The sequence below is a fragment of the Callorhinchus milii genome, unplaced genomic scaffold (genome assembly GCF_018977255.1).
Source record: "Callorhinchus milii isolate IMCB2004 unplaced genomic scaffold, IMCB_Cmil_1.0 Scaffold3, whole genome shotgun sequence".
Taxonomy (NCBI): domain Eukaryota; kingdom Metazoa; phylum Chordata; class Chondrichthyes; order Chimaeriformes; family Callorhinchidae; genus Callorhinchus; species Callorhinchus milii.
Window position 1 is genome coordinate 18,256,868 of NW_024704744.1, and position 27,149 is coordinate 18,284,016.

The 27,149-nt window shown below is 44.6% G+C and overlaps 1 protein-coding gene across 6 annotated transcripts in view; it reads right to left on the reverse strand.

Moving 5' to 3' along the window:
* smc6 (structural maintenance of chromosomes 6) overlaps window positions 1-24,838 on the reverse strand; it is a 46,630-nt gene extending 21,792 nt beyond the window's left edge. The window contains exons 1-11 of one of the 6 annotated variants that reach the window (XM_042333035.1): window positions 24,701-24,838; window positions 22,594-22,755; window positions 16,714-16,873; window positions 13,019-13,136; window positions 11,983-12,088; window positions 8,718-8,854; window positions 8,153-8,214; window positions 7,299-7,379; window positions 6,710-6,811; window positions 4,625-4,744; window positions 948-1,046 (exon numbers count right to left, since the gene is read on the reverse strand). In XM_042333035.1, coding sequence (XP_042188969.1) covers window positions 948-1,046; window positions 4,625-4,744; window positions 6,710-6,811; window positions 7,299-7,379; window positions 8,153-8,214; window positions 8,718-8,854; window positions 11,983-12,088; window positions 13,019-13,136; window positions 16,714-16,863 — 975 coding nt within the window. In that variant the 5' untranslated portion in view covers window positions 16,864-16,873; window positions 22,594-22,755; window positions 24,701-24,838. Of the gene's footprint in view, window positions 1-947; window positions 1,047-4,624; window positions 4,745-6,709; window positions 6,812-7,298; window positions 7,380-8,152; window positions 8,215-8,717; window positions 8,855-11,982; window positions 12,089-13,018; window positions 13,137-16,713; window positions 16,874-17,127; window positions 17,613-17,632; window positions 17,748-20,505; window positions 20,530-22,593; window positions 22,756-24,700 lie in introns of those variants that run through there. The other 5 variants (XM_042333036.1, XM_007897051.1, XM_007897050.2 and 2 more) reach the window with 5 other exon arrangements.
* Window positions 24,839-27,149: the final 2,311 nt, after the last annotated feature.

The window sequence follows — 27,149 nt, forward strand, 5'->3', positions numbered from 1 at the left end:
TCTCAGCCCTTTCTCTTGGAGTGACAAGTTACGAGGAGTATACTGTATGGACAAATTTGGGTGAAATACTCTAGAGCAGGGTTGTCCAATACAAGTCACAAGCCACATGTGGCGAATTGGGAATCCAGATATGGCAAAATTGCATTTTTGATTCGTAAATAAAATAGTCGTTGAGCATGTGATCTCAAAACTCATATTTGCATATATACTTTCACCTTTTTGTGTGTTTGTTGGTAAAATAGTAAGATGAAAAGCAAGTGTTTTTTGATCACTGTGTGGGCTTTACTTCCTTGGTTACTGCTTATTGATTATCTGATAAAATAGTGTGTAACACTGGATTTCAGCACAACGGAAACACCAACAGGGAGATATGGAGAGGGGAGCTGGCAATCATGGTCAGCTCAACCAATTGGGAAAACTGCTCCAGGCCAGGAGAAGAAAGCAAGCCCAGCGAATCACAAGCAGCTCCAACAGGGCACATCATGGCAATGGGCAAACAGCATCCAACCATGTTCTGGATGGAGAGCAGGGGCAGGCCTGGTGCGTCTCGAGAAAGAAAAATAAAGAGGAAGACTCCAAAGTTTTGCACTGAATGGTGGTAGATGTATTAAGTAAATATATATGTAAACATTCGCCTGTATTGTGTGAGTGTAAGGCGTTTTCTACAAAAATGAGTACAGGTGGTTAAAATGGTGTTGCTGTAGCCATACTTGTGGCTAGTCAGTAATTTCTATCGGACCACACTGCCCTAGAGGTTAAAGGGTAATTTGAATGTGCTCTTTAAGATAGTAAAAACAACCGAGAACATCACAATCAAGGATTGACATTTCCATCAGTGTAGAATCCAGAACAAGAGGACATCATTTTAAAATGTCAGCTAGATCAGGCAAATGTGAATTTAGACAAGTTTTCAAAGCAAAAGTGAACATAATCTCCATGGTAATCACCTGCCATTCCTCTACTTTCTGATCATATTTGACACTGCGACCTTCTTCTGTTTTAATACGAGCTTTTATTGGTTGCAAGTCTTTTTCAAGCTCGATGACCTTGAAATAAAAAAACACAAAGCATTTTAGCCATAATAATCCTTGCATCTGATATAGCGCTGTTCACGTTTTCTAGACATCTCAAAGCACTTCACAGAATACACTGTAGTGAATCGACTGTATATTTTTGGGCGAAACACAGCAACCAATTGCGTACAGCAGTGTCCCACAGAGTCGTGGATTGAAGTAACCAATTTTTTTTCTTGAGGGATTACTATCAGGCATGTGGAGTAAGGAAACTTGCCCAAGGTGTCGCCCTGCTGGGAATCGAACCCAGGTCTCTCACTTGCGAGGCGAGTGTTCTAACCACTGAGCTACAGGACTCCACAAAGTGAATATAATCTAATATAAGCCATTTCAAGTTACAGTTCATAATTCAAGTAGATGGATATTGCATCTTAACACAGAGGGCTCATGGACATATGGATTTCCAATCCATTTGTTATGACATTTTAAAACGTGAATCTCCCCCCATCCCTGATTTCTGAATATTTACTAACATAATCCAATTTATTGTATGTCCATAAGACAATGCCAAAAATGTAATGCTCAAATTTTACCTTGGTTATCAAAATCCATTAACCTGACTAAAACCTAACCAAATATCAAAGGATACACATTTCAGAACATAAATAAGCTCTGGGCATATATGTGAAAGCTTTTTTAAATAAAATTGATTAGAGGCTGCACTCATACATCACAGAGGCATCTTCTATGGATTGCAAATCTCAGAGCACAAATTGTAAAATCTCAAGAGCACAAATTGAACTGGTTCCTTTCTTTAAATATTCTATACATGTAACATGATTAATCCATAATGAAAATCTGAAATTAATAATAATAATATTAATAATCCTTGCATTTGATATAGCGCTTTTCATGTCAGGAGGACATCCCAAAGCGCTTCACAGAACACACTGTAAAGTGAATTGACTGTATATTTGTGGGCGAACGCGGCAGCCAATTGCGCACAGCAATGTCCCACAAACAGTCGTAGAATGAAAATGACCAATTTATTATTGTTTTTGGTTTTGGAGGGATTATTATTAACTATTAACAGTGAATAGTTAGAGGGTCATATAGATGGAAAAGAATAAAGAATTAAACGAATCAGAGAGAGAATGAGAAAGAAGCCTGAAAAAGTTACAATGTCAAAGCGAGAGAAAGGCTGACACAATGTCATAACAGCCATGGAAAATTGCCAGTGTTTTAACATTTCGAAAACATGTTATCACTGTTTACAGTAGGGAGGCAGACTGTTGGATTGAAGAAACTGAAATGTCAAGACCTCATTACCAGGCTAATGAGGTAATTGAAGGCAACAACCTATATAAGAGAACTGGCCTCAGTGTGTATTTGTAGGTGAGTGCATTGAAGGAAAAGGCACTGTGGAGTTGTACAAACTGTTGCTTTGCTTTTATTCATTCGGTAATAGTTTGTTTTGATATTTTCATAAATAAAACATTTGTTTAATTCCTAAAAGTGATTCACTGGTATATTTCTGACCCTAAACACCACCATCTCTCAAACTGCAATTTTGGTATTTTTAATGTACTGTAATATTATTCTAAAATGATGTGAAAACATTTTTTGATTGCTCAATAGAGTTGGTCTGTGATGGTTTGGGTCCTTAAAATCAGATCCCATGTTATAGGAGTTGCCAATGGATACTTTCAGATTGCCAGATAGACAATCAGGTCTCTGAACCATGTTGCAAGAGCCTACAATCAGTCTTCCAAGTTTTTCCAGCAGTCGCTGAAATATCAGGAGGCCTTATGCACCTGCATTTTATGTATCAGAAGCTGGATGTTTAACCAGTCCATAGTGCAAGCAAGTTACGAACAGATATATTAAATATATTGATATACCAAATAGTGATATATTTACTATTGTGTTATCTTCATGCTTCGTTGGTTTCAGTTGTTGCTATCTCTGTGCCAAGCCATGCATTATAGCTTGTGGTAATTCTTAAACTAAGCAAAGATCATTCTTATTCTAGCAAGGCTTATATTGGATCATAAATATCTATGTCGATAAACTTCAGATGTAGGCTGCATTCTCATGTACTTCAACACTTTCACGACTCGTTGCTTTTGATATATTTTCATACAAAGTGCAGGAGGGGAGAGAAAATAAAGAGAACACACTATCTTTTTAGCTCTACTACCAGAATTTAAATTTAATCTTGGATAAAAAAATCTTTGGTTTATGACTCTTCGTCAGAAGAGGGGAATGTTGGGAGAGGTTTTAAGGACTAACAGAGAGGGGTGGCGGGGCAAGAAAGACAAAGGAGAAAATGGGATGGAGGACAGGAGATGAGAGGTGTTACTGATCCAAAACAAAGGAGGGCAGCAGAGGCAGGCCAGAGAGAGAAATGGTGTGTCTGGGACTCAGATGATGTGTTAATGGTCACAGAAGAGGGAGAAGAGAAAGATAAGCTGTTATGGGAGTTGGGAGCTGTTCTTATGGTCTGAAGTGATTGAAATCAATATTGAGGCCAGAGGGCTGTAAGGGCCAGAGGGCTGTAAGGGCCTTAGCAGATAGACCAGGTCTGTTCCTTGAGCTTGTGCTGTGCTTCATTGGAACAACGTAGGAGACCATGAATGGAGAGGTCAGAGTGCGAGAAGGAGAGAGAGTGGCAAGAAACCGGAGGCTCAGGGTTGTGCTTGCGGACGTAATCAAGGATTATTAATATTATTATGTATGCACTCCTTGCCTTTTTTATTATTACATATCCCATTATTATTCCTTAGAACTGTGTTGTATTGTATATTGATAACACATGTTTTATATTATCTGTTTGATAATTATAATAATCCTTGTATTTGTTACAGAACCTAAAATGTCAAAACGTCTCAAAGCGCTTCACAAATAATTGTTACCAAGAATACTGATTATTGTAGCGTTTTTGTACACAATGTGTCCCACAAACATCCACAATGTGAATTACAAATTATTCTGCAGAATTCTTGGCCAGACACTGGGAATCCCTTCACTTTTCTCTATTGAATGAGAATACTGGGTGGTATTAATACAAATCAAGCTGGGTAATACTGTATAGTTAGATCTAATACAGAGACCTGTGCACAGAACTTGTCATCACACTACCACCAAAACATCTCAAAGAGCTTCGGAGAATTTACTGAGTACAATGACTATTCCGTAGACAAATGCAGCAGCCAATTTCCATATAATGAAGTGAATGACCAATTTTAATGGAGGGAGGGGTTGTTTGCTAGAAGTCTAGAAACTCCCAACGCATTTCAAATAGTGCCACAGGATCTTTAGTGGTGCCTTGAATAGGCAGGCGAGATCTCAGTTCATCCAAAGGATGGCACCACCAACATTGCACCTATCCCCCAAGACTGTACTGGAGTGGCACCATAGACAGTGTGAGTTCAAAGTTCCGGAGTTGGGAGTTTGAAACCACAAATACCTAAAAACAAAAATGTAGCGCTATATTATTTCTTGAAGCGCTCTGAGATGCCGGACGGCGTGGAGGGCGCTATATAAATCCAAGTTGTTGTTCTGTTTCAGTGAGACCGTTCCATTAAATCTCCCAAAATAAAATAACTTACCAGTGCCCAGACCATCTGATTCTTGAGCTGCTCCAGTTTCTCCTGGAGTTCATCTAGTGATGCAAGGCTTTTATATCGATCTTCTTTTTCCTTGACTAGCTCCTTTAGTTCTGATAGGGACTTTTCAACAAGATTGAATTACAACAACATCAAAAATTACATTTGTATAGTGCCTTTCCCGTCGGGAGGACGTCCCAAGGCGCTGGGAACGGGTGGAGGGCGGGGGGGAAGGAGGGTGCCCAATGTCACAGTCGAAGAGGAAGGTCTTGAGATGGATCTTGAAGGAGGTAAGAGAGGGGGTGAGGCGGAGGGACTGTGGGATGGAATTCCAGAGGATGGAGGCAGAATGGCTGAAAGCCCGCCCGCCAATGGTGAGGCGGGCAAGGCGGGAGACGTGAAGCAGCCCGGAGCCTACTGAGTGAAGGAGCGGGCAGGTTGGTAGGGGGTTAGGAGGTTGCAGAGGTAGGGGAGAGCGAGGCCATGGAGGGCTTTCAAGGTGAGGACCCGGATCTTGAACTGTATCCTCTGTGTGATGGGAAGCCAGTGGAGTCGGGTGAAGCTGGCCGTGATTGGGCCATGGAGCCTGGTGTGGGAGAGGACAGAGGCTGCAGAGTTCTGAATGATCAACAGCCTACGGAGGGAGGAGTTGGCGGAGCCCGACAAGCAAGGAGTTTGCATAGTCAAGCCTGGATGTTATGAATGCGTGCATGAGGGTGTCGGGAGTCTGCGGTGTGAGTCAGTGGTGGAGCCGGGCAATGTTGCGGAGGTGGGGGAAGGCAGAGCGGATCATGGCATTGATGTGGGGCATAAAGGATAGTTGAGTGTCAAACAAGACGCTGAGGTTCCGGCCTGGCTTAATAAGGTGGAGTGTGCATTCATGGACAATTACATATAATCTTTAAGCTACAGTGACTGTACTTACTAAAGCACATACACAGAAGGACACTTTTCTAGTCCAACACATTCCAAACCACAGCTAGATTGGTCGCTGTACAATTTATACATTTTATAAGTACGCATATTTATACATGTATAAATAATGCCATATATATGTGATACATTTATAAACATTGAGTGAATATATTCTGTTATTAAAACAATGCAATCTAGTAAAAAAATAAAATCACCATGACACCTCCAAGTAAGATTATCAGTTTAAAATCTATCTTTTAGAAGTTCACTTCTATTTTTGAATTCCATGTAGAAATACCATCTGTGGTCTCCCTTCCTTTAGGGAGACACTCTGCTAAAGTTAGCATCTGCAAGCAGCTCCATAAGGATCCTGGAATATCATCAAGATTAACCCTGGGTATACTCAAGAGGCAACAACCAAGCCTGGAGACCCAGGGTGTGCATTGGGGGAACTACTGGAGCTTAACCAGCTGAAACCGCATATTTAAAATTATGATCTTTAGTGGTGCAATCAACAAAAATGGTAAGTCTTGGATATCTTCTAATTCTAGACAATCCCATGTAGAGTGAATCAGGATTCTTTGAGCGACATTGAATTTGGATTTTTTTAAATTAAATAAAATATAAGCAGTCACGTCTATCCTCGATGACATGAAAGCTGCTTGCTGGATTCTCCAAACTCCATCCCTGAGTCCATCTGGCGCGTTCCCTCCCTCCCTCCTTTTATTCAAGGCACGTCTCAAAACATAACCCTTTGACTTCATTTTCAGTCATCCTCTCAGTTCAGCCCCACTCCCAGTTCGGGTGCCCATCTAGTTTTCTCAAGACTTTTGAGACTTCCTCCTAATGTGAAAGGTGCTATATAAATTGTATTATTCAACTGCAAGCCATTTTCATAAAATGAAATATGCAGACATATTATGTAGAAATCTTTTTTTTAAATTGGTTCTTAAATGAGTCCATCCTACTGAGTCATGTTGTCCTTTTTGTTCTTGATAACTGAACCTTAATCGTTTCTTTGATCTTTCGTCATCAAACACTGAGCATCAAAGGAACAATTATAATCCAACCACCAGCAGCAACAGCATAAAGGCAATGTTATACTTCAGCAGCATATATATGAACTTCACTTAAAATCCCAAAGTTAACTTATTTATGCACACTTGTACTTACTTCATCCTGTTTTCCAATTTTCTCATTTGTTAGTGCCTTGGTCCGCATTATATGGGCATAATCTTCTCGCATCTGTTCCAGCTGAGTGGCTTTCATGAAAAACTTTTTTTTAAAAAAGATCGGTTTTATGAAAGACATGGAAAACATGCAAGTTTAGATTAGAATGCAACTGTGCTGCTTTACTTCAAAACAACATCAAGAATATGTTTTCCACTAGTTGATATATCTGGTTGTTAATTTTGCAACAAAATGTTTGACTTTTATAGTTGACGCATTTTTCAGGTAATAATGAGTGAACAACAAGTTGTTGAGTGTTATACTTCAAGAAGTAGGAACTTGTGGTATTTCTAAGTGAGAATGAATTGAACTGAAATCAACAGTTATGTTGAAAAAGTATAGTAATAAATTCCATTATATCCATTTGAATTCACAATATCTACATGTATTAAAAGAAAACAAGGGTTTCTAGATAAAAGCTTAATTACATCATTCATTATCACCGACAGACAATGTTGAATTGGGTTTATTACACATTTAAAAACATTTAGGTGATCACATAACATTGTCATGAACACATAATATAGCTTACCTTATATTTATCTGCTTCACTTTTGGATTGCAAGAAATGTTTGCTCATTTCTTGTGTTAAAATTGATACTGGGTTATCTACCTAGATAGCAATAAAACTCTGTTAGTAACAAACATGCACAGCTCCTCCATTTCATGCTTCAGGCAACAGAATTGCACTCTTAATTATAATAATAATCCTTGCATTAGATACAGCGACTTATCACGTGACATCTCAAAGCGTTTCACAGAATATACTGTAAACTGAATTGACTATATATTTGTGGGTGAAACACAGCAGCCAATTAATTGCACAAAGCAGTGTGCCACAAACAGTCGTGGATTGAGTAGCCAAATTACTATTATTATTTTTTAATCTTTGAAGGGATTATTACCCCCAGAAAAGCGATCCGTCAATCAATTAACAATGGGGTTCCTAATTACTGCTAGGTAAACAGAGGTGTGTGGAGTAAGGAAACTTGCCCTATGTTTTGCCCCAATTATACATTAGAACTACTTGCATAGTCATGCCCTGTACTGCTGAAGCCTCCAGAAGTAGTGGAATTTGCTTAATTTAGATTGTGTATATGTCCTACAGCGCTTCTCAAACAAGTAATGACAGTTTTGAGTTGATTCATAGTTTACAAACAAGTTCTCTAATGTCTAGGGTTCGCAAAGACCAGTGATGTGAAAACAACTCAGCCCAAATGTGGCCAGGAAAAATGCCACTGCTGAAACTGGTACCTTCAGAGAGGGCCTGAAAACTACCTCCCATGATAAGTCTTCTTGAGAGGCACTATCACTACTCCCTTACTTAAAAGCATACATCACAGGTTCAGTTAGATAAAGTTCAAGTCACTAAGAAACAAAACTTACCTGAATATTGAACTGGTCCAATATTGTATTGAGTTCCTCTTTCTTTGTAGAAACTAAATGTCCTGTGGAGAACAAAGGATATTGAATTAGCAGAAATGTATAACTGCACGGCAAATATTTACATTGCATATTCTATAAGGTGAAAATTATTCTAATTTTTTCTTCCTTATTATTTACTGCACTGATATATGACATGTATATACATGGCTGCCACAGATCAGTACAACACAGAATGCATTATTCTATAATTCTCAAAAGACGGGTTCCAGATTTCACCAAACTTATAATTGGAAGACACCAAGTGGACCTTTGCCTATGAGCTGCTGTTGAGCACCACCTCATGGTCAAACAGCGACAGTAGAACTCCCGTTATAGCACTTTGGTGCCTTATAAGGCAAATGTCTAGTGGACCTGCAGCCAGATTCTTATCTGCTCAAGAAAATGGCTGACGTCCAGATGATTAGGTGGACCAGACTGACCTAATTACTAGAAAGTTTATAATCTTCTTGGCTATAGGGACAGTGTTCATCATATTCTAAAACACAATCCAGAACAACCAACCTACCTGTTTTACTCTTTAATCTGTACTGCCTTATTCCTTCTCGAGAAATGTGCTGTTCTACTATGATGGCCTCTCCATAAATATCAGCTTTAAAAGCATCAGGTCCTCTGTTTCGCAAAGTAATTGCAATATCTGCAGAACTGCAAATCAGGAATGTTAGTATAGGAGTTTCAACAAGATCACCCAAACTCTCCACATAATGTATATGTAAATGTAAAACAGCATTCTGCTCATTCAGAACAATTTTCTCTGCTAAATGTAGAACATCTACTCACAAGCCTTCTTAAGGAGTATCCACATGAATAAACTGCTAAGAATGGATTGCAATTATATATTTTGAATAATAATCCTACCAATTGATATAGCATCTTATCCTACCGTCAAAAGCATCTCATGGCGTTTGAGGATTTTACTGTACTATGGGTAAATACAGTCCTACCCACTTATGTCGACATATCAGGGATGTTCGAATTTTGTCGACATTAATGGGATGGCAACATAAACGGACGAACAACAGCTTGTATTTATATAAAACACCCTTCACGCGGGGCAGCGTCTAACCAACCGAACACATGCCACACACACACTCGCATGTAATCACTCATGCACACAGAAGCCACAGTCAATCATTCGTGCAGGCAAGTGCCACACTCACCCACTGACTCACATGTGAGGATAAGAGCCTGTCGACATAAGTGGTAATAACAAAATGCAAACACACCGAGGTTTATGTCGATCTGGACCAGCGCGGTCCAACAGGCGGCCCGGTCGGCCACATTCGGCCCAGAGGATAATTTTATCCAGCCTGAGACCATTTACAACATTGCAGTGGCAGGAGCCAGCAGTTGGGAGGACGCAGCGCAGAGAATGGAAATAATGCCGGCTGTTGCTGCCGTGTATAACCGAGCTGAGGGAGGGGCTTCCTGACAGGCAAGTGTGTCTCCTTATCCACCGCATCCTTACCAAACGTTGGCTTCTCCCGCAGATAGTGAACCGCGCACTCATTTGGGAAGAGAGAGGGTTTGAGAGAGGGGGATAGGGGAGGCAGAGGGGCAGAACAGAGGGAGGGAGAGTGATTGAGTAAGAGAGAGTGTGTGTGTGAGAGAGGTGAGAAAGGGGGAGAGAGAGAGAGACACTGTGTGAGAGAGGGAGAGAGAGTGTGATTCACAGAGGGGGAGACAAAGAATGATTGAGAGAGGGAGAGAGAATAGAGAGTGAGAGAGGGTGTGAGAGAGAGGGTGTGAGAGTGTGAATGATTGACGGAAAGGGAGAAACTTTATGTGAGAGAAATGGAGGAGAGAGAGGAGGGATTGAGAGGGTGATTGACAGAGAGTGAGAGAGTGATTGAGAGAAATAGAGAATGTGAGGGAGGGGTGAGAGAAGGAAACAACAACAAGATTACATTTGTATAGCAGAGAGAGAGGGGGAAGAGAATATGTGTGAGAGAGTGCATGAAAGAAAGAGAGAGTGATTGAGGGAAAGAGCTTGAGGAAGAGGAGGAGGGAAACAAAAAAGAGAGTTGAAGTGAGGGCAGCGTTTCATGGTTCACTGTCAAGACAAACAATCAGAGTCTCTCTCGTCCCCCGTTGGGGGGGGAGAGGGGGGCGAGAACAGACACCGAGGTACGTGCCTTGCAATTTCCTCAGTCAACTACCCCTTTCCCCAGTGAAAAACTCCACTACATCCTTCATCCCCCCACCCCACCTCTGTGACCTCCCAACCTGGCTGTTCCCTTTGCCCAGGAAACACCAGCTTACTTCATGTCCCCCATCTGCCCCACCATTGCCATTTTGTCCATGCTCTCTGGAGTTCCATTCCTGGAGTTCCTCTGACTCTGTCCCTCCTTCCCTCCCCTCTTTCAAGGTAAATCAAGATCTAACTCTATGACCATGCTTTTTTCATCTTTTCCCCTCCTCATCCCATCTCCCTCGACTCCCACCCCCAGCTCGGGTGCCACACCGGCAGGTTTGAGCGCTTTGAGATGTCCTCTCAACATGAAAAAGGTGCCGTGTCAATGATGTTATGTTTCTCGAAGGCAAACACAAAATATTGCTTATGTGGCATTCAGACCATTCTCAAATAGGGAATCCGTCACTCGGCAGCCAAAAGGTTGGGACCACCCTGATGTAGACATACATGGGAAGGGATCGGGACTTTTTTGTCGACATATGCAAGATGTCAATATAAACTGGCTCGAGATAAGTGGATAGGAGTATATAGGCTTTTATTCCAGTACACATTTTAAGCATTTGGATAAATCCTACTGACATTCAAAATATTAAATTATTGTCAGATTATCAGTGCTGGTCCTCTTGACTATTTAACATGCAAATCCAGCATGAAGCATCCTTCAACTAGCTCCTTAAATAGCCTATATGTCCATTGTTATTATTAATATTATTGTCTCCACCTATTCACTTTCAATCTCATTAACGCAAGGCTGGTTAAAGCATTAAAGCAATGCTGGTTCCAAATATTCTGAGAGCATCAGCCAACTATTCTGGGTGTGCTAGTGCAATGAGAATGTTTGAGCAACTCACTCACTCAGCTCAAAACCTCAATTCCTCTGACCTTATGGAAAGTTGGCCTGCATCAGTTCATGTACTAAGTTATTATGCAAAGATGTTGCAGTGCAGCCTCAAACCAAAATCGTTCTTGCTGTAGGTCAAAATTTGACTTATTTTTGCAGAAGTATTTATACATGTAATTTTCATTCACCGAATGGCTAAAAGTAATCAAGACAAATTCACAGCTGCAGTTTAAAACAAAAGTTAAGAGAACACCAGAAATAGGAAAATATTGAGTGGACTAATTTCAGGGCAGTTTGCAAGCTAGTCAAAACGTAAATACAAAGTAATTCAACTTATGTTACAAAGATGCATCAACTGTTAAAGGACAGGAAATGTTTTAATTTTATATAATGGTTAAGAGATTATTGATGCTTTTATATGATTATTGAGCAGGAATACATTAGAATACATTAGAATATACAGCACAGAAATAGGCCATTCGGCCCAACTGGTCTATGTCGGTGTTTATGCTCCACATAAGCCTCCTCCTGCTCTTCCTCAACTAAGCCTTCAAGCATAACCTTCTATTCCTTTCTCCCTCATGTACCTATCTAGCTTTCCCTTAAATACATCTATGCTATGGTGATTTGTTTCAGTTTAAAATGAAACATAGAAATTAAATATTTTAGTTTCCAGTTTTCATATTTGATCCACACATGTCTTGGAACATAAAAAAAAATCAAAACAATCACACTTACTTTTGACCATTTTTCACAAATCCTTTTATTGAGTATCCTCTATTGGTGGCAGTAGCTTTTCCACCAAGGCCTACAATAAGGGCAGCCAGAACAGCACTCTTGCCACCTAAGGAAAGATGAGAAAGAGAAATAATTCTTACAGCATTATGGAATGCTGCCAAATCTATTTTCAGTTACTTTTCTTTTCCAGCCCATGCAAGAGGTGAGTCAATTTTGCAAATCCCATTTGTATGGTGATCTATTGCCCTGTAAAAGGCACATATTCATCCTTCACCAGATGTGAAGCCATAGTGGCTCCATAGAGGAAGAAAACATTACATTTGAAGATGAAAACCTTAAAACAGTGCATCGGATACAAATACAATAAACAAAATTACTTTTGGTAATAGCATACTAGCAGACCCTTTCTAGACTGCCTTCCTACTATAATGGCACCAGTTCCCATTTAAAACTAGATGAAGTACATTAAAGCGCATGATCACAGTTACAGGTCCCAAATACAGTGGAGGTTGATAGCATTGAAGTAATGGCAGATGCATTTTGTGGATAAATGTAAATAATAGAATAATTTTTTTTTAAGAGGTGCCCATAAGGTGGAAAAAGAAAATAATGCGTGTGTAATCATGAAGATTCACTGAAAGCCGGTCAATATGATTGTTACTAACAAGGCAAATTCAACACACGTTATAGGCTGACCCAATTGTAACACACTTCTATAAAGTATGGACATGCTTGTAGCAGTCGTACTGTTCACCCACGATATACTGGAAGTACAGTATATGTGTACAGAAAATGCCTGCACACTGTGTGATGAAAATAGGTCAATGGCATCCCGATGACCCAGAAGCTGCGATTGGCTGTTTTTGGGGTACCTGATTATAACCCACTGTCCGAATTTATGGACCCAAACCACCACCTCAAAATGGGGTTGAGCTGCAAGTTTTGAGGCTAGCGTCAAAATATATCAATGTGTTGGAGAGCAAAGAGAACGACAAGGAGCAACACAAACCAAATATTTTTGGTACGTAATACTTACTTCCATTGTTTCCAACCACAAAGTTAACGTTAGGTCCAAACTTAAATGGTCCAAGGCAAGCATGGCACATGAAGTTTTTCAATGAAATACTTTCAATTATTCCCACTTCACCTTCATTCTGAAATAAAAAAAACAGATTATACCTGCCCAGAACATAAGTCCAGTATTAGCACACAGCTCTCCTTTTCCAATCCTATTTATAAAAACCTGTAACAGCACAAACGCAGATCCTTTCCAAAATTATCAGTTCAATCTGTTAATTTGTCTTAAATCCAACAACCTCTCAAACAAACGCTGGATGACTTCTATTTCATCCTCTCTTGAGAAATAAAAACCCAAGGCATTATAACAACAACTTGGGTTTATATTGCGCCCTCCACGCAGGACGGCGTCTCAGAGCGCTTCACAGTAATGGATTCCGGGGCCGAGCCAGGGGGAAGGGGAAGAAGATAGCCAAAGGCGTGGTCGAAAAGAAAGGTCTTCACCCTAGGCCTGAAAATAGGAAGAGAGGCGAAGGGAGCAAGGAAGGGATTTCCAGAGCCTTGGGGGTAGTGGTTGAAGGCACAGCCGCTGATGGTGGAGCGGAGGATTCGGGGGACGAGGAGGAGGCCAGACCCGGTGGAGCGAAGGAGAGAGGAGGTCAGAAAGGTAGGGGGGGTTCAGAGGAGTGGAGGGATTTGAAGACAAGAGTGAGGTTCTTGAAGTCGATCCTCTCTGAGACAGGCAACTACTGCAGTCTGGCAAGGACTGAGGTAATCGGGGAGCGGAGTTTGGTGTGCGTAAAAATGTGGGCGGCAGAGTTCTGGATGATTTTTAGAATGGTAGTGGAGGGGAGACCGGCGAGGAAGGCATTTGAATAGTTCAGCCGAGAGGTGACAAAGGCATGGACCAGGGTTGCGGCGGGTTTTGAGGTGAGATATTGGCGGAGGTGGAAGAAAGCAGTGCTGGTGAGGGACCGGATGGAGAGGAGGAAGGATAATTGGGGGTCGAACCTGACGCCTAACACAAGTTTTAGAACTGCATTCCGCAAACTATAGTAATTTAAGCACAGTGCCTCTGATCAGCAGGCAGCAGAAAAAAAAATCTGCCACTTCTTAATTACTATAATTTTCCCAGTTCCCAAGTGACATTGTATCCTCGACAGCTGGAAGGACACAGTTATTGCAGTACTTACAGTACTGATGGGTTCTGCTGACATTTGGGAAATTATAACCCAAGTGACAAGAATAAAAGAAAAAATAAAGAAATCTTTATTTTTCACCGGCAAGTCTCCATCTGTGGGGAGCATTAAAGATGCTTGTTACTGTATCCTAATGCACACTCTAGGGTCCCCTATATTTTACGAGTAAATTGATGGATTTAATGCATAGAAGTCCCCTTGACGTGAAAGGCGCCATACAAATGTTGTTGTTCAATAGATTAACACAATAAATGATGAGACCAACCAAGTTACATGTTTACACTGTAAAATTATCTTCAATTAAATAATCCTTATTTTCCTTTGAAATGGATTTATAAAATTCAGACCACTAAATTTATTTACAGTGTTGTGTATCGGACAAACAAGTCTCCCACTATTTGGATGTGTTGTATTATGGAGTCCTTTTGAAACATCCCCATAATAGATAGTAAACATATATAAAAATCAGTGCATTTTGTCTAACACCTTTCAGGTTAAGACGATGTCTCAAAGTGCTTCACAGGATTGTAAAGTCAAATGACTATTTTTTTTGTAGGTTTTTTTTCATTTAGTCAATTCAATTGCGTTCTCAAGGTTGTGCAGCTCCAAATCAAACTCCAGGTTCAATCTTGCCCCACCAAACGTAAAATGAACAGTCCTTGGCACACCTAGTCTTCCCTGCACCACGAGGCATTGGAGCATTAAAGATGCTTGTTGCTGTATCCTTTGCACACTCTAGAGTCCCCAAACCTTGGCTCATGCCAATTTGTGCCTAATACACTCTGGAATTAGGTAAGCAGGTGCATCCCTCTGGGGCGAATGCAAACGCAAGAATTTCCACTCACAGGTGAGATGCATGGAAATTCTCAGTCTAGTTTGGATTCTAGGTTTCCACACATATCAGACACCAAAAAGATTTTTTTGGCCAACCTAAATGTTCGTTGGCCCATGCCAATGAGAGTTCAGAGAGAAGTCAAATGTGAAGCATTCCACCAGTTTTCTTTATCTTCAAGAAAAAATAAGTTTGACAGTAATAATAATATTAATCCTTGCATTTGATGGTAGTGTCTCTCCCAATCTTCAACAATTTATCTCTCGGGAAAAATAGTTTGGATTCAAAGCTCAACACCTTCTGCTACAAGGAAGATCAGGTGTGCTTCAGAATGCTCCATTTGGTGGTGTCCTGTAGCTTAGTGGTTAGAGCAATCGCCTTGCAAGCTATAGAACCTGAGTCTGATACCCAGTTAGACAAAACATTGGGTAAGTTTCCTTACTCCACACGCCTGTTTACCTAGCAGTAAGGAGGAACCCGGTTGTTAGTCGATTGTTGGATCCCTTTTCCGGGGTAATAATTCCTTGAATAATACTTTGGTCACTCAATCCATAACTGTTTGTGGGACAAGGCTGTGTGTGATTGGCTGCCAGGTTTCGCCCACAAAGTACACAGTCAATTCACTTTACAGTGTATTCTGTGAAGCGCTTTGAGACGCCTCGAAGTGGTGATAAGGCGCTTTATCAAATGCAAGGTTTATCATTATTATTTACTTTGGGCAGATGTGAAAACAAGGGGCCTGAGAGAGAGAAGCACACGCCTAGACGTCTGATCAGCTCGACAAAGAAACAGGAATCCTCCCAATTAACTGTCCGTATCTCTTTCTGGTTTTCAGTTATTTTCTCATGCAAAAAAAGCCAGCTCAAAGATCGCTAGCAGCCTACGAAGGGTGAGGGCTATCTATATGACAAGGGGAGGTCCAGTTAGAAACACAAAAAAGATGTAACTTTGAAATAGTTGGAAGTTGTGTAGAGGGTCAGCGCACTTCCCAGTGGAATCTACATTGATTCTACGGTATCTATTGTCTCAGTTTTAAGAATAAGTTACGCTATTTGTATTACTTAATAAACTTTGGGATTATTACACAACCGTATTGGATATCTCCATCCAAATCTCTTACAGTTCTTTCCTCCCAGATATCTACTGGTGGACTTCCTTCAAGGTCATTAACATTCGGTATGGATTAGCTGGCCAAATAGCCAGTTTCCGCGCTGTACTTTCTACGTAAATCTTTCCTCAGTTGGACATTCAAAACTGACCGCAATACTCCAAATAAGGTTTGAGCAGCAATTTAATGTAACTGCAGTAGTGTTTTCTTATTCCTATGGTAACAATAGTCTTTGCATTTGATATAGTGCCTTAACACACTTTGCAACATCTTAAAGGACTTCACAGGATCTTATTTTCCTTCTCGAATAGTGCCATGGGATCTTTAACATCTACAAGTAGACGAAACCTTAGTTTAACATCTCATCTGAAGGCAGCACCAACAATGCATCGCACCCCCAAAACTGCATTGGAGCGTCAACCTAAATTGTGAGTTCAAAGTCCTGAAGTGCGCTTGAACCTACCTATGTTCTATACCACTTATGATAAAGTCCAGTTTCCAGTTCCCATTAGCCTTCACAAATATCGTAGGGACACTTACAGCAGTAATTACTACAAATATTTAATCTAATTTACCAAAAGTGAATTTGGATGACTTTCTCCACTTCTTTCATCATTTTTTCCATTCGTACTCTTGGTTTCTTCTGCATCAAGTTCTTCTCCATCTTCAGTTCTGTTTTTCTTTGGAGGTACTGTTTCGGAAAGGTCTTCTCTTCGTTTTGACATGATGAAAGACCTAAAATACAAAAAATGTATGTGAAATGTGGTGAAAATTTACTTTACAGAAGACACATTTATCCTGTCAAGTTGAGTTTCTCCCTTGAGACGTCCTCTCTGTCTACGCTTCTCACAAAAAGTTGTGGTTATATTCTCTCTAACAAGCCATGGTAGGTGCTAGTAAAGTTGCTAATTAAACTCCTCGACTCCGTCATATTTTCTATTTTACTTTTCATTCAACTTTATGTGGGATCTTTGACAAGCAATTCTTACATGGGAACTTCAGGAGAACCTCAGTTTCATGTTCCATTGGTGGCCGAGGCAACAGGCTCAACACCCTGATCTATGGAATTCGCCCCAAAAATCCTTTCACCTTTTCTCCCTGCTTTCAGGTCCCTCTTTAAAACCTATCTATTTGATTTTGTCCAAGTTGTTTGAGTTCTAACTCTCTTATCTGGCTCCTGTTGTGCCTTGTTATCACAGTCGCTTATCACATTGCCCTGTACAGGTACTTTTTCTATCTCAGAGCTGATGGGGAACCTGCTTCTTGTTCCATTCTCAACTATCCTTCAAACTTACATTTGGGCTCTCACTTGCTCTGCTTTCCCTCACCTCCATACCACCACCTCTACTGTTACCTACCAATGCCCCACAATCAGTGAGCAACCATTCAGCCACCCTTCCCCCACTCTCTACAACTCCATCCTCTACCTTGCCCTCTACCTCCTTGCTAACAGCCATCTCAAGATCTAACTCTTTGACCGTGCTTTTAACCAACCGCCCCCTCCTAACCCTTCCAAGTTCTCTCCCCACTCCAGCTCGGGCTCCCAGTCATTGTGTGAAATGCGCTTCAAGGCAGTTTCCCAATGTGAAAAGCACTATGTAAATTGTTTTTGGTTAGATTCTCCTTCCTCTCCTCCTTGCTCAGTGCTCCCGATCATCTCTGTGAAGAACTTTTAATAATAACAACAATTTAAGACATTCATCTTTCAAGAAAAGTGCTTTATAAATGCAAGTTGTTAAATTGCAAAGTCTATGTTTTTCCCCTTTTATCCAGAGCCTTTTAGTCATGCAAGTATGGGCATTTCTGAAGTCATTTGAAGGGGTTTGTATGTGTGTAGATTTCAAATAACAACAAGTTGCACTTATATAACGCCCTCCATGCAGGGTAGTGTCTCAAAGCGCTTAACAGTGGTGGAGCCTGACTCCAAGCCAGGGGGAGGGGGCCCTAAGCACGCTTGAAGAGAAAAGTTTTCAGGTGGGATTGTAAGAGGGGAAAGAGGGGGCAAGGCAAAGGGATTGAGGGAGAGTGTTCCAGAATTTTGGGGTTTAGTGGCTGAAAGCACGACCCCGATGGTGGTGTGGAGGATGCGAGGGACGAGCAGCAGGGTAAGTTTCCTTACCCCACATGCCTCTGTTTACCTAGCAGTAAGTAGGAACTTGGTTCTTAGTTGATTGGCGGACTTTTCCAGGGGTAATAATCCCTCTAAAATAAATGAATAATAATAATTTGGTCACTCAATCCACGACTGTTTGGAATTGAAAGAATTAGTTGAGGTACAGATCAGCCATGATCTAATTCAATTCCTATACACTACCGTAATATATATTATTTGGTTTATAAAAAATGTTAAAAGGATGATAGATTTTTGACTAAACCATTTAATTTATGCAAAACTTATAGCAGTTTCCCGGAAACGAGTAAGATTTCATTATCTGAGTGAGGCGTCAGATATATTCAGTGAAGAAGTGACAATAGGGCATAATTATCACAGAGCTGGAAGTTTGACTCTATTCCTTTTCTGAGTTATGCCACAGGAAGGTTGCATTAAAAGGGAATAAGGGAAGGGAAGAATTGTTTAATGGTATATGGTGCCTAGATAATATTTTGAGCCCCAGCAATCTGTCAAAAGAAAGCAGAGTGGGGATTTTGAAGCAGCTTTCTACAAGCTTATATAACAAAAATACAAGTCCAGGCTGTGGTAAACAGGAGAACAAATTGCACATCTTCCGTCCACAAGCTGCAGACCATCCAGAACTCTGCAGCTCGTATCCTCTCCCACACCAGGCTCCGTGACCCCATCTCCCCCATCCTCACCTGGCTCCCCATCCCCCAGAGAATAGTTCAAAATTCTCGTCCTCGCCTTCATGGCCCTGCTCCCTCCTACCTCTGCCACCTGTTGACCCCATATCAACCTGTCTGCTCTGTCCGCTTAGCAGGCTATGGCCTACTCCACGGTGCCCGCCCGCACGCCCCACCATCGACGTTCGGACCTTCAGACTTTCTGCCCCACCCTTTGGAACTCCATCCCACATTCCCTTTGCCTCGCTCCCTCCCTTGCCTCCTTTAAGGAGCATCGCAAAGCCCTCCTCTTGGACCGTGCCTTCAGCCGCCCTCCTACCCTCCACTCTCCCTGATCCCAACCCTGCATCCCCACACTTGGATCCAGATCCCTGACTGTTCAGCGCCTTGGGACGTCCTCTCGACGTGAAAGGTGCTTTATAAATGTAATTTTGTTGTTGTTGTTGCATAATTCGATGATCAGAGAGCGAGAGACTGAACGAGACTACAATAAGCCTTGTATTTGATATAGTGATTTTCACATCTTCCAGATGTCTCAAAGCACTTCACAGAATATACTGTTAAGTGAATCCACTGCATATTTTGTGGGCGAAACGCCTCCACTAATTGTGCACAGCAGTGTCCCACAAACAGTTGTGGATTGAAGAGACCAATTTATTATCTTTTTTTTGAAGGAATTATTATCCCCAGAAAAGCGATTTGCCAATCAATTAACAACCGGGTTCCTACTTACTATTATATCAATAGTATTAAGTATGTCGTGAGAGATAGAGAGGGAGAAAGAAAGCGAGAGAGGTTTGAAGTCCTGGATGAGAGCAAACTTCCACCAGTTGAATGACGGCAAGACCAAGACCCTCCTGCTTGGCTCCCATCAGCGCCTCCATACCTCGAGAGCTGACAGCATCACCTTCCATGGATGCACTCTACCTTTCACAGAGCCAATATGGAACCACGTCATCCTGTTCGACCCTCAAGTGCCCTTCACCCCCCCATATCCATGCCGTGACTCGCTAAGCCTTTCCCCACCTCCGCAATATTGCCTGGCTCCGCCACTGTCTCTTACCGCAGGCCACCGAGACCCTCATCCACACATTCATCACATCTAGGCGCTCAACTTCACAAACTCTTTGCTTGTCGGTCTCCCCCAACTCTTCCCTCCATAGGCTGCAGATCATCCAGAACTCTACAGCCCGTGTCCCCCCCGCACCAGACTCCGAGACCCTATCACCCAGATCCTTGCTTGGCTCCACTGGCTCCCCATCACTCAGATAGTTCAAGATCCTGGTCCTCACCTTCCAAACCCTCCATGACCTTGCTCCTCTCTACCTCTTTAACCTCCTAACCCCCTACCAACCTGTCCACTCCCACCTTTCAGTGGGCTCCAGCCTGCTTCAAATCCCACGCCTTGCCCACCCCACCATTGGCAGGCGGGCCTTCAGCCTCTCTTCCCCCACCCTCTAGAACTCCATCCCCAAGTCCCTCTTCCTCGTTCCTTCCCTTGCCTCCTTCAAGATCCGTCTCAAGACCCTACTCTTTGACCGTGCCTTTGGTCACCTTCGTAACCCTACCCTCCACCATTCCTGATTCCAACCACCAGCTCAGGTGCAGATCCCTGACTTTCCAGCACTTTGGGACGTCCTCCTGACGTGAAAGGCGCTCTATAAATGGAATCTTGTTGTTGTTGTTGTTGTTTGTTGTTGTTGACAATCCATCTGTTAGGAGGAGGTGGACTCAGCACTGCAGTACATAGCTAATGACAAGTCAGCAGATGTGGACAGCACTAATGCTGAGTTCTAAAAGCTGTTTGGGGGGGAAGAGAACAGTTAGGATATTACAGATCCAAGCCAGGACCTCCATCTTGCCTTGGGAGTTTCCATAGATTCATAGAATGTTACGGCACAGAAGGAGGCCATTCGGCCCATCGAGTCTGTGCTGGCTCTTTGACAGAGCAAGTCATTTTCACTAACCCCAATCACCAGCTTTCTCCCCATAACCCTGCAAACCCGTCTTCCCAGATACCTATCCAGTTCTCTCTTAAAAGCTGTTATCGAATCGGACTTCACTACCCTTTCAGGCAGATCATTCCAAATTCGAACAACTCGCTGAGTGAAAACATTTCTTCTAACCTCCCCTCTGCTTCTTTTGGTAGATATTTTAGATTGTGACCATGGGTCACAGACACACCTACCAGCGGAAACAGCTTTTCCCTATCTAGTCTGTCGAAACCTTTCATGATCTTGAAGACCTCTATCAGTAACCTTCTCTGCTCTAATGGGAAAAGTCCTAACTTCTCCAGCCTGTCCTCATAGCTAAGGTTCCCCATTCCTGGTATCATTCTCATGAATCTCCTCTGCATCCTTTCCAGTGCCTTAATATCCTTCCTGAAGTATGGTGTCCAGAACTGGACGCAGTACTCCAGCTGAGGCCTAACCAGTGTTTTGTATAGATTAACCATAACCTCCCTACTCTTATACTCTATGCCCCTACTAATAAAGCTCAGTACACCAAATGCCTTTTTTACTGCCTTATCTACCTGCCCCGCTACCTTTAATGATTCGCTTACTTGAACACCCAGATCTCTCTGTACGTTCACCCCCCTTAAGATTGAGCTACCAAGTCTATATTGCCTCCTATCATTTTTCCTACCTAAGTGTATCACCTCACACTTATCCACATTGAAATCCATCTGCCACATGTCAGCCCATTCCACCATTCTGTGTATATCTGCTTGTAGTTGGTTACAGTCCTCCTCACTATTTACTACCCTACCTAACTTTGTAAACTTGGAAATAGTGCTCTCTATGCACTAAGTCCAGATCTAAGTCCAGATCATTAATATATATTAGAAAGAGCAGTGGTCCCAATACCGATCCCTGGGGGACACCGCTGCACACCTCCTTCCATTTCGACAAACACCCATTAACTACCACCCTCTGCTTTCTGTCACTCAGCCAGTTCTTAATCCAAACTGCCACTGTCCCCTTAATACTGTGGGCCTCTAATTTTTTATTAATCTCTTATGCGGTACTGTGTCAAAAGCCTTTTTGAAATCCATGTAAATAACGTCCACCGCATTTCCCTCATCAACCCTCGCAGTCACCTCTTCAAAAAATTCTATTAGATTTGTTAGGCAAGATTTGCCTTTAACAAATCCATGTTGGCTGTCTCTAATTACCTCATGTTCCTCTAAATAGAGATTTATTCTGTCCCGGATTATGGTCTCCAGTAGTTTTCCTATTACCGAAGTTAGGCTGACTGGCCTGTAATTTCCGGGTTTGTCTTTTTGTAGAGGGGGGCAACATTAGCCACTCTCCAGTCTCTTGGCACCACTCCTGTGTCCAATGAAGATTGAAATATAATGGCCAAAGCCTCCGCTATTTGAACCCGTATCTCCCACAGCAACCTTGGGTGAAACCCATCTGGTCCTGGTGACTTATCAATTTTGAGCCCAGTCAATCTTTTCAGAACTTCCTCTCTGTCTATAGTAATCTGATCTTTCCTCTACCCTCTCATCCAATACTGCGGCATTTGGGGCATCCATTTCCGTTGTGAAGACAGATGCAAAGTACTAGTTTAGTACATCAGCCATGCCCTCTGCCTTCACAACAAGATTGCCGTCATTGTCTTTGATTGGCCCCACCCTACCATTAACTAACCTTTTTGCCTTTATGAGTTGCCCTCCTAATCCTGGTCAACAGGACTGTCTCTGAGGCAAACACTCCATCAGTGTTCCAGAGTGCATTCTGATATCTATCCACAAGAAGGGTGATCCCAGTGATACAGAAAACTACAGAGGGATCTTGATGATTTCAGTGGCGCTGCAACAACAACAACAAAATTACATTTGTAAAGCGCCTTTCACTTCGGGAGGACATCCCAAGGCGCTGGACTGACAGAACTACGGACCCAAGCTGGGGGTCAGGGTCGGGGAGTGTGGAGGGCGGGGGGGAAGCATGGAGATCAAAAGCACGGTCGAAGAGGAGGGTCTTGAGATGGGTCTTGAAGCAGGCAAGGAAGGGAGCGAGGCAGAGGGACTGTGGGATGGAGTTCCAGAGCGTGGGGGCAGAGTAGCGGAGGGCGCGGTGGGGCAAGCTATGCGGGGGCACTGAGCGGAGGGAGCGAGCAGGATGGTAGGGAGGTTAGAAGGTCGCAGAGGTAGGGGGGAGCAAGACCGTGGAGGGCTTTGAAGGTGAGAACCAGGATCTTGAACTGTATACTCTGTGTGATGGGAAGCCAGTGGAGTCGGGTGAGGATGGGAGTGATAGGGTCACTGAACCTGGTACGGGAGAGGACATGGGCTATAGAGTTCTGGATGATCTGCAGCCTGCGGAGTGAGGAGTTGGGGAGGGTGAAGAGCAATGAGTTTGCATAGTCGAACCTTGATGTAATGAAGGTGTGTATGAGGTCCTGGAGTCGAGGGTGGAGGCAGAGAGGTAGAGTTGGGCGTCATCCGCATACATGTGGAAGTCGACCCCATGTCTGCAGATGATGTCACCAAGAGGGAGCATATAGATACTGAAAAGGAGGGAACCAAGGACGGATCCCTGAGGAATACCGTAAGAGACGGCGCGGGCGCGAGAGGAGAAGCCGTTTGTGGAGATGAAGTGGAGGCGGTGTGAGAGGTGCGATCTGAACCTCCAGAGAAGAGATGCACCTGCCATTCCAATAAATATCTCAGGAATTTCTATGCATCATCGACGGGCTGCACGGAATCACCAGTTTGGCTTGAATACCTTTAAGCACGGTGATGAATTTCTGCGCGTGACGGAAACTCGGAAGGCTGCGGAAAGTTACGTTTTCAGATGGGATTTAAAGGTGGAGAAGGGGGGGCAGACGAAGTGACATAATAATAATAATAATAATCCTTGCATTTGATATAGCGCTTTTCACGTCGAGAGGACGTCCCAAAGCGCTTCACAGAACACACTGTAAAGTGAATTGACTGTATTAAAGTGAATATAGGTGACAAGTTGCAGAGGTTATAGGCTTAGAGACTGAGGGCTGAGTCACTGCCGGTGACATTGAATGGGTGAGTGGTGTAGTGGGGGTACATGAATAAGGGGGGGGAGTGGGAGTGGGGGGGAGTGGGAGTGGGAGTGGGGTCCCAGACAATGTGGAAAAGTGGAAGGCAAAGCATTTGATAAATCCCGAGCATTTTATTTTCCACGTTGTCGGGGCAGAGGGGAAGGGAGAAGAAGCCTTTCGATGAGGAAAAAAAAGAAAAAAAAAAGGCTCTTTTTTTTCCCCCTTCTTCTTCTCTGTGTGTAAGGCAGGTCCGGCCCCACAGGGCACACACACGGTACAGCGCAGTTGTGTGCGCTTCAGTGTAGCTGCACATCCGATGTTACCCGTGTAAGTGGAAGTTGTTGTTGTTGTTGTTGTTGCTGCTGTTGTTGTGGGAGAGATGGAGAGGGGAAGGCTCACGGCCTCTGACCCGCGAACCGTCCGTGAGGAGATCGGGTCTCAGGGAGTTGGTGTGTGAGATCAGCAGCGGGAGAGGAGAGGAGAGGAGAGAGGACATCTCCCCCCCAACCCCTCACCACCACCATTGCCCTCTCCCTCTCTCTCAGGCCCCGGCAACTCTGGGCTCACTCGGCGAGAGAGGGGGCGGGAAAGCCCCGCTTTACCCCCAAAATAAATACGGTAACTATAGATATATATATATATATAAAACAACAGGAGAGTGACTACAGTGAGTGAGGGAGGGGGAGGGGGAGGGGAGGGAGGGAGGGGGGGGGAGGCCCCGGGACTGACTTTACTTACGGTTCTTCCGCTCTTTCTCTCGTCGCCGAAAGCGCGCAAACTCACTTCAAACTTCCCCGACGTTCTGCGCATGTCCACAACCCGCGAGAGCCGCGAGAGGAGAAACCAACCGCCCCCTCACCCCCACACACCCCACCTCACCCCCCCCACCCCCCATCATCACCCCCCTGACCCACACACACCCCCTCACACCCCCCCACACACCCCCACACACCCCACCTCACCCCCCCCCACCCCCATCATCACCCCCCCTGACCCACACACACCCCACCTCACCCCCCCCCCACCCCCCATCATCACCCCCCACACCACACACACACCCCTCACCCCCCCTCACACACACACACCCTCACCCCCCTCACCCACACACACCCCCCTCACCCCCCCTCACCCACACACACACCCCTCACCCACACACCCCCCTCACCCCCACACACCCCTCACCCACACCCCTCACCCACACACTCACCCCTCACCCACACACTCCCCCCTCACCCACACACACCCCCACACCCCACCCCCCCACACACCCCACACACCCCCCCCCACACCCCCCCTCACCCCACACCACCCCACCTCACCCCCCCCACCCCCACTCATCCACCCCCACACCCCCCCCTCACCCACACACACCCCCAATCACCACCACCCCCACACCCCCCCACATCACCCACACCCCCCCCCTCACCACCACCCCCACCCATCACACCCCCCACACCCCCCATCACCCACACCCCCTCACACCCCCCCCACATCACCCACACACACACCCCCCACCCCATCACCCCCCCACACCCCCCCACCACACACCATAACCCCATCAACCCCCCCACCCCCCTCATCGCCCCCCCGCCCCCCCCTCATCGCCCCCCCCGCCCCCCTCCCCGCCCCCCCTCATCACCCTCCCCGCCCCCTCATCGCCCTCCCGCCCCCCTCATCACCCCCCCCCCCCCCTCATCGCCCTCCCCCGCCCCCCCTCATCGCCCCCCCTCCCGCCCCCCCTCATCACCCTCCCCGCCCCCCTCATCACCCCCCGCCCCCCCCTCATCGCCCCCCCCGCCCCCCTCATCGCCCCCCCCCCCCGCCCCCCCTCATCGCCCTCCCCCGCCCCCCTCATCACTGCCTCTGTCGGCCACACCCAGTGCGCATGTCAAAGAGCGAGAAGGCCCGTCGACGGTCCGTTTGGTGACAGTGCGCAGGTCAGAGCTCAGTTTGGGCACTGGTCGATTTGTTTTTTCTGGAATTGCGCGTGAAAAAACGACTTTGCGCGGTCGGTCGTCTAATTTTTAATTTAAACCTGAAAAACGTCCCGCCCCCTCCTCCCCCCCGCCCCCCCCCGCCATTGAAGACTTTCCTACACTTTTTTTTAAAAAGCACTAAACCTAAACCTACAGGAGGTGAACCTGTAATATTGGGCAACTCTCCAGGTTCGCGCTCAGTGGGACTTTGAAGGCTCTTCGTTGTCTGGCAAAACCCGGGTCACAGTGCGCATGTCAGCATGGAGGGTCACAGTGCGCATGTCAGCTGTGGTGGGTACCTACCTCGCCGGAAGTGGAAGTACGTCACGGACAGTTTCAACGGCGGCAGATTTGAAAAGCTGCTGGAGACGCGAATCATCATCTCCAGTGAGTGGCTTTACACACCTCACCCCGTGTACACAATGAGTGGCTTTACACACCTCACCCCGTGTACACAATGAGTGGCTTTACACACCTCACCCCGTGCACACAGTGAGTGACTTTACACACCTCACCCCGTGCACACAGTGAGTGGCTTTACCCACCTCACCCCGTGCACACAGTGAGCGGCTTTACACACCTCACCCCGTGCACACAGTGAGCGGCTTTACACACCTCACCCCTGTACACAATGAGTGGCTTTACACACCTCACCCCGTGCACACAGTGAGTGGCTTTACCCACCTCACCCCGTGCACACAGTGAGCGGCTTTACACACCTCACCCCGTGCACACAGTGAGTGGCTTTACACACCTCACCTGTGCACACAGTGACTTTACACACCTCACCCCGTGCACACAGTGAGTGGCTTTACCCACCTCACCCCGTGCACACAGTGAGCGGCTTTACACACCTCACCCCGTGCACACAGTGAGCGGCTTTACACACCTCACCCCGTGCACACAGTGAGTGACTTTACAGACCTCACCCCGTGCACACAGTGAGTGGCTTTACCCACCTCACCCCGTGCACACAGTGAGTGGCTTTACACACCTCACCTGGTGCACACAGTGAGTGGCTCTAACACCTCGCTCAGTGAGGGAGGTCACCTTCTCCCAGCTCGGCTTCAGGCCACTGTTAAATGCTTTTAAGACACTGCCCACCAAGAAGGACGCTATATAAATATATACATTGTTCTTTTGTTGAGGTTATTTACACACCACTTACCCAGTGCATGACTTGTGATCTTTAGGCAGATGTTCAGTATGGT